Raw genomic sequence first — 8,101 nt, forward strand, 5'->3', positions numbered from 1 at the left:
TTTTATGAGGAATAATGCGTATTTCAAAATTGCTATTTTGAAACCGTGTTTGTGTGGACACTCCACTGCTGCAGTTTTGAAATAGCTTCTCCCCTGGGCCATTCAAAGTAATTACTCCCCAGTGCTTCCTGGAGCTCCAAATTGAGGTAGCGTGTCCACATTAGGGGAGTCTGCCTCAGACCAATTTCTAGGCCTCCCCGTAGTGTGAACATACCATTTCAAAATAGTTATTTTGGGAGTTATTATTCCAAAATAATTTATTTCAAAATACTCTTGTAGTGTAGGTATACCCTTAGGAAAACAGGAAAGACAAGAGTAACCTGTTTAAGAGGCAAAATGGGCAAAGGGGAGCAGATAGGAGGTGGTTGCTCTCAAGGATTCCTAAATTATATAGGAGTGGATTTACTCTTGTGGAGATTAGTCACACTGCATGCTATGTACCATCTCTTGCTACTCATTTCCTAAGTAAGTTTTGGATATATGCAGCTGACAAGGGAGCCCACCTTGTGGCAATATAAACCCTGCAAGAGTGGACCTTTGCTTTTGTGCAGGTGAGCAAATGCAGAAAAGGGAAAGGTCACTGCCTTGTAGAACTACAAATCTTTAGAGAGCTCAGCTCCTGTGCATTCTGGGAGCTGCAGTTTATAATTCCTCTTGTTGCTGTATTCCCACCTTGTCACTCCAATCAGACCAAACAGAATCACCTTCTAAAGATCTCCTAAACCCCAACAGGAAAAAATATTTGGGTGTTACAATTCAGATGAATAACACCATGGTTAAAGTAGTATGCTTTTAGAATTAATTCAACATAACTGAAGATTATAAAATGATTTTGTAATCAGCTAGCACCAATGCATAATGTAACATGGCTCTGCTGCAGGAGACCACAGTACTAGGGGCTTTGAATGTAGCTATGCAGCTTCTTAGAATTCTATGTTGTGGCTTTGACCAGTTTCTCCCCTGTAGTTTTGCTAGTGCTTCCAACACAGAGGAAGGAGTCAGTAAAAGAAATTGCCATTGTAAACATCATTAGAAAAAAGAATTAAGCACATAGAAGAAATATGGAAACAAGTGATGGCTAGATAGACGTTAAAGGCCCTCATGAGCTCCATCCTTCCCAAACTGTTGCCATTTCTCTTTACAAAATAAAGTATGCATATTGATTTCCTAGCTGAATACGTAGTGATGTGATTTATATCAACGCTGTACATCTCTTTCTAACAAAGCCTCCACAATAATTAGGATTTATAGTTTTGTGAAAATGTGTAATAGAAATAATAAGAGCAATTCTTCCAATCTGCCTTACAATATCAACAAAATGAAATGATTCATAAGTATATTAACTTAAGGACAGCCATATGTTAACCAAACCTCTGCTGTCTCCTTCACACAGAAAAACCTGAATGGGTAAGTAACAATGATGACTTAGTAGCCCTTTTCTCACTGCTGAATGCTTTTGGATGATTTTTTCTAATTGGAAAGATAACAAATGTATGGTAGGGAAGGGAATAGTGGGAAAGGAGGAGAGTGTTTAATAGGAAGGCAAAATTAAGTTGGCAACAATTATAATAGTAGGCATCAAGCTGTGATCTAATCAGACATCACAACCTAAGCAGGACTGAGCAGCAGCAGTCCTTGGATGTGAAAACCCAGATGCTGCAGGAAGTAGTGATGATGATTCAGAAGGTGTCAGTCTGACTCATTAAAAAAGCCAGGGGCGGATGAGAGTTTTGCGGGGCCCAGGGCAGCACAATTTCATGGGCCCCCCTTTTGGAGAAAAAATAGAAAAAAGGCGACCCCCCCCCCGTGCCCACTCCTCTGATCATGTGAGCTACCCCTCCTCATCCCCTCTCCTAACACCTCCCTCTACACACCTGTCCTGCCTCTCTCCTCTGGTGCTGGTCCCTCCCCTGCAGGTGTCTGCCCTTCTGCTTTACCCCCAGAATCCCCTGGCACCTGCACCTTCCCTTACCCCTGCACCCTCCTGGTGCCTCCCCCTTCCCTCACTGCCCCTGTGCCCTTTGCCCTCTTTTTCCCTGATGCCCACCCCCTCATCACCCTCTGCCCCTGTTCCCCTCATGACCTCACACATGCCTTGCTCCATCCCCACCTTCCTCATGCCCACCCTTCCTTTCAAGCCTTCTCCCAGCACCTCTTCCTCCCTCCTTTAGCCCCCAATGCTCCTTTAGCCCCAACCCTCGCCTCTCCCAGCATCACCCTGTCCCCCCTCCCACTGACACCTCCCCTGCTTCCCTTTTCCTCATTGTCTCCACTTGGCCCCCTGGCATTTGTCTCTCCTCCATGATGTCCCTTGGTGCCTTCCCCTTTCTTCTCCTGACCTGCCTCGCTCCCCTCAGCACAAGCCCCTTCCTCTGCCATCCACCTTCTGCCTTTCAGTTTTCAGGGCGGCCGTGACCCCGGCCCAGGCTCCAGACCATGTGCCGAACTGAGCAGTGCTGGGCTGGGCGGTTTTAAAGTCCCAGGCCGTGACGTCATGCCACACCCGGGTGTCTCCCCTCTCAGCTGTTGCACGGCGTTTCAGCACGCCACACACGCATTCCCTTGGTCCCACATAGCCTGTACTGGCCAGCGCCGGGGAATTTAAAGTGCAGGGCTGTGTCATAATCCCTTTCCTTGGCCTACTGGGAAATTCCTGGTATCCTGCCAGGCCAGTCTGCCCCTGGTGCGGGGCCTATTGAAGTACGGGGCCCGGGGCAGCCGCCCCGCTCGCCCTGCCCTATATCCGCCACTGAAAAAAGCAATAGTCAGAATGATTTTAGGAGACAATAGGTGTTTAGATGTATTGGCTTTCAGATTAGTTGTAAAACTAACATTCTGGTGGATGGTCATTAAAAGCCCTCTGCCACTGCTAGTAAAAGTTGAACTGTCAATTGCTTGCCCTAATGTGTAACTCAGTTTCAGTCTGGATACTTACATTCCATCTACCTACACCCGTCCCCAACCCACTCACTCATGGCTTCAACATGCCACAGCAGCAACCCGCCTGGCTGCCACGTGTCTAGACTGGAAATGCCGTTTGCCCCACAATGTGGCATCACACCCAGCAGCAGGCCCACCAACGTGGCCCTGGCCTCCCGTGGCTACAACACCCCCACCTCTGGTTCCTAGGCTGCCTATGGCTTCAACATCCTCCCCCGCTCCGGTCCCCAGACCGCCTATGGCTTCAACCCCCTCCTCCAGGCCCGAAGCCACCCGCAGCTTCAACAGCCCTCTCCTCTGGTCCTCAACCCTCCCCCCACACATACACACACACTCACCAATGCAGCAGCCCCAGATTGTCTCTGTCCCCATCAGCAGGAGCAGCCATGACACTCACCTTTCAGGAGCAAGAGGGAAGCGAGGGCTGCTGCGGAGGTGAGCGGGCGGAGATTTTTTGTGTGTCGCCGAGTAGGTGCACACGTTAAAGGAACAGTGGTACAGACTCCCAGCTGCTGTGGGTGAGGGTCAGAGCTGAGCTCCCGCCTAGTGTGCTGATTTTCCTTGGCACACACTTGCCAACCCCTGATACAAATTTTGACCTGTGGTTTGTGCAATCAGAATTAAATGCACCCAGAGACTGAACATGAGGCCCTGGACCCCGGATGTCCCACCTAAGCCGATGTTTAGACTTGAATGGTGCATGAGCACCATTTCTTGTATGTGCATAGAAATGAATTTCATTCTTAGATTGTAAAGTACAATAAAGATTGGGAACCACTTAGATAAAAATCTCTATACAGCTGTAAGGTTATTCACATAAAAAAAAAAGAGACTCATTTGAAATGTAAATACAATTAGAGACTGGAAGATTCCATGAAGGAACATGTTGTGGAAAACAGACTGAAAGTATTAGACTCATAATGCAGCATAGTACATTACTACACTGACTAGAGCAAAGGTAATAATTCATTCTACGTCTGGGAGATAATGTGCTGGAGGGGAATAAATGGACCACATCGGTCAAATCTGTCATATCAAGTATACGATAGTAATATCCACATGTCTATGCTGGTAGATGGCGCCTGCCAGGAAATAGCAATGCACTAGTTAGCAAAAGTGTAGACTTGAATTGAGGGTGTGGGGGAATGTTTTTTCAAAACAATTAACAAAACAGGTCATGATAGTTAAGTGAATGTGATTATATCAGGCTTTAGAGTATCTTCAGTCACAGAGCAGTCAAACAGCTGTGTTTTAAAAATGGCTTAAACAACCAGAGCATATGCTAGAATAAAGCTTTGTACATTTTTTACCCCACGGAATCAGTCCTATCTGAATGTGTGTACAGGTTGAACTTCTCTGGTCTGGCAACATCCATGGTCTGGCCTAATTTTAGTGAGCCAGATGACCACTTATGAAGGGTGTGGACAAGTTTCCCTTGGTCCCATAAAGTTTGTTTACAGCCACCATTCCTGGCTCTCTGCTGTTGTTTAGCTCTAATTTACCCCTAAATGTCTTTTAAGGCTGTCTCTAGATTACATCCCTCTTTCGACAAAGATATAAATTAGGCACTTCAAAATTGCAAATGAAGCCAGGATTTGAATTCCCCGTGCTTCATTTGCATAATCATGTAATGGTGCTCTTTTGAACAAGCGCCATTTCGAAAGTAAAACCGTGGTCTAGACCTTGAGGTTTATAGGATCTTTTGAAAAAGCCTTCTCTTTTCGAAAGAACCGCATCTAGACCGCGGTTTTACTTTCGATATGGCACTTGTTTGAAAGAGCGCCATTACATGATTATGCAAATGAAGCTTCATTTGCAATTTCAAAGTGCCTAATTAATATCCCTCTGTCGAAAGAGGGATGTAATTTAGGGACAGCCTAAGAGTTCAGGAAGCAGTGGAAGTGTTGCTAGACAATATTGACCTCCTGTGGTCTGGCAAATTCTCTGGTTCAGCCCCAGTCAGGTCTCAAAGGTGCGAGACTAGAGAGTGTGAACCTGTATTATTAAACAGGATGCAACTCAGATGATACTCTGCAAAGCAATATGTAAGCCTGTGTTTTGCCTTCTATGATATGCTTTCAATGAAACACAAGGCTATTTAAGACTAAAAAAGACGAATCTCAAAGGCATTTTCATTAATTTCTTTGTAAATAAGTTGTATAAAAGGGTTTAAAATAAAAAGTATTTAGGCACCTAATTTGTATTGATTTCAGTGGGAATCAGGTACCTAAATACATTTAAGAGCTTTGGCCACTGTTGCACAATTTGTTTGGTTTGGGTGACAGTTTGTTTCTTTTGGGTTGGTTGTATTTTTTACAATTTTCCTGACCATTAAAAAAAATTACATATGACAAAAAGGAAGTTTTATCTTGGAATGGATTTGAAAAGTATAGGAAAAAATCCTCAATCATTTGACTTGGGATAGGATGATTCTATTATGTGTGGACATAATGGATACTAAGGGTGCGTCTAGACAGTGGCGCTATGTTAGGATACTTCCGGTATCTCAAAATAGTGTTTTCCTACAGAATTCTGACATCCCTGTAAACCCCATCCCATGAGGATTAATGGACTTTTCAGAATAGCAATCTACATCTTTAATCACTGAGCTAACAGTTCACCATTAAAAGTCCCTAATCCTGTTACGTGCTGAGTATCTCCTGAAGTAAGTGAGAGTGGGGGGGGGGACTTTCAACATGTCAGATCGCGACCAATAGGCTCCCCTCTGCAATCACTCTGGCTGGCCACTAGATTGATTCAGACTCTGGACTGGCAGGACACTCTCTCTCTCTCTCTCTCTCTCTCTCTCTCTCTCTCTGTGTGTGTCTGAAAAGCATATGCTAACTGTTGTATTCTCAATAAATGCAGCGAACTGCCTTCTCCCCTATAAAAGATCTCACATGCTTTGTATAGCATACCATTACAATAAAACCCACAGTCTTTAACTGCTAAGTTGTTTCATGTTCTGAAGACATCAGAAAGTAAACTACATCTCCTTTCCTTGTTCTCACTTCACCCAGACTTGTGGAAGCTAGAAGACGTGAGGTAGGTAAGATGTTAAGATAGGAGGGACCACGCACAGAGATTCTGAACAGATGGAGGGAGTTGCCTATGACAGGACCACAGGTTTCTAGAAATGTTGTAGGGACTAACAGCTCCAGTTGAAGTCTGTTTGTTTGTCAGGCTTGAATAATAAAGATGTGCATGAACATTTACACGTGTGTCTCTCTCTCCCCCATCCCCGCAATATTCTGTCCTCTTTGCAGCCACCCAAGCATGTGGCAGACAGCCAAAGCCAAGAGGGCAGGGGGCTCAACTTAAGAGTCCAAGGGAGGTAGAGATTTGGATCAGCTTCGGAAAACTGTGAAAACAGGTGCCAAAAACAGATCAACCACTTCACAGAATTGGGCTTAGTGTTAAAAAAAATCCATGTTTCTATTTGATATGTAAATAGAAATATTGAAAGATGCTGGCCTTCAAAGGAATATGGATTTCATGTACAGAATCATCCCTTTTCTACATTAGTTACTAGAATATTTTCTCCATGTAATAAATCCAGAGCACTATAGCACGTGACGAAGGCACTAGTGCTATTTCCTTATATCAGCCTACTGATCAGATAAGAGTTTCTTTCCATATTGTACATTTCATTCCATACAGGAACAGCCACAAAGAACCAAGGAATGATAAGGGTGAGAATCTTCCCTTTCTGCTATTTTGAGCTGGAATTGCGTGAGATTTCTTTGAAACTAGTCACAAAAGAAAAACTGTATTTGAGAGACAGGATTGTTTGATCTAGCCTGAATCCTCAATCAGATATTTTAAATTCAAAAAGTGAATATGGTTTTTAAAAATTATATACAAATCTTTTAAAAGACTCATGTAGGAAAACTGTGATCTGTTCACGCAAAAATAGATGTCTGAGGCTGAGATGTATATTCACGTTAGCTACTTGTGTATGTGGCACAGACTAAGAAAGGGTAACAATTTCCATTTTAATAGATGTTCTTTCACATAACAGTTCAGAATGGAATTCACTTACAGAGAATGAGAAAATGAAAAATGAATGTGTACCAAAAGTAAAATCTGAAGGGTAGTTAAACCAGGGAATAGTTTGACCACCCTTAGAAAGTGCAAATTCATATTAAATAAACACAATTTTGATTTACTAACATTGATTTTAAAACCAAAGAAGCAAACATTTTAATTGATGGCACAAAAGTAGATAGCATGGGTAATAAATGAATGATGATGATTTTATATCATTAAAGCTCATTAGAAAGCAAATAGCTAATCCATTAAGTGCTGCATTTGCTTGTTTAAGTTTCTCTTTTTCCAGTGAAAAGATTAAAAATTGAATTGAAAAAGCTTTTCCCATTAAACAGTTCTGTTTATCTTTAGGAAAACTAAATAATTAAAATTCAGTCAAATAATAAAACCCTACTAATCTTTCATAGATACAAGTAATTAAAATGTTTCATGCAGTCAAAGTTGTTTGGGGTTTTTGTTCAAAAAGGGACAGTGTCAGGTTTTCAGCTAGTCCCTGAGCGCACACAATTTAATAAACTCTTTTTTTTTTGGAATTACAATTAACTCTTACTGTATATTTTAGGTAGAAACCAAATATAAAAGAGATGCTGACCGTTTGGAATATAAAATTCCTATCTAATAACTCAGTTTAGTCTATTCTTTTTCCCTCTTTCAATTTTCAGTAATATATTTGCAGGCCATACAAGAGCTCTGATTGTAACAAAAGTGTCCAAAATATCTTATGTTGTTTTGAGCAAACTCAGTTACCTTATTAGCACCTACTTCAACAAACAGTTGCATTGAAACAATGTTTTCTTAAATGTTAACCTGTAGCTTTTAACCCCTTATGTACACACTTCCTAATATATACCATTATATACACTCAAACTTTTTTAGGGAACTGAATTGCTGTGAAAAGACATATCAGTAGATGCTGTTTAATCTAGAGTGGCACAGAAGAACCTTTGTCAGTCACAGCAGAGGCTAAAGAGGAATCATAAAAAGCACACCTCTAGTTAATTGTTTCATCACCGATGTTAATTTTGTGCACGATAAAACACACTGATTTCCATTTAACTCTTTCAAATACTTTTCCAGTTACAAGTCTCAAAAAAACCAGTATGATACCTAA

At 42.1% G+C, this 8,101-nt stretch overlaps 1 protein-coding gene across 1 annotated transcript in view; it reads left to right on the plus strand.

Moving 5' to 3' along the window:
• LOC149525575 (protein CFDP2-like) overlaps positions 1-7,609 on the plus strand; it is a 33,942-nt gene extending 26,333 nt beyond the window's left edge. Inside the window, exons 2-3 of the mRNA XM_089777248.1 lie at positions 6,962-7,019; positions 7,553-7,609. Of these exons, the coding sequence (XP_089633374.1) occupies positions 6,962-7,019; positions 7,553-7,609 (115 nt within the window). The remainder of the gene's footprint in view (positions 1-6,961; positions 7,020-7,552) is intronic.
• Positions 7,610-8,101: the final 492 nt, after the last annotated feature.

The sequence above is a fragment of the Pelodiscus sinensis genome, chromosome 1, assembly GCF_052426305.1.
Source record: "Pelodiscus sinensis isolate ZL-2025 chromosome 1, ASM5242630v1, whole genome shotgun sequence".
In the NCBI taxonomy this organism is placed as follows: Eukaryota; Metazoa; Chordata; order Testudines; family Trionychidae; genus Pelodiscus; species Pelodiscus sinensis.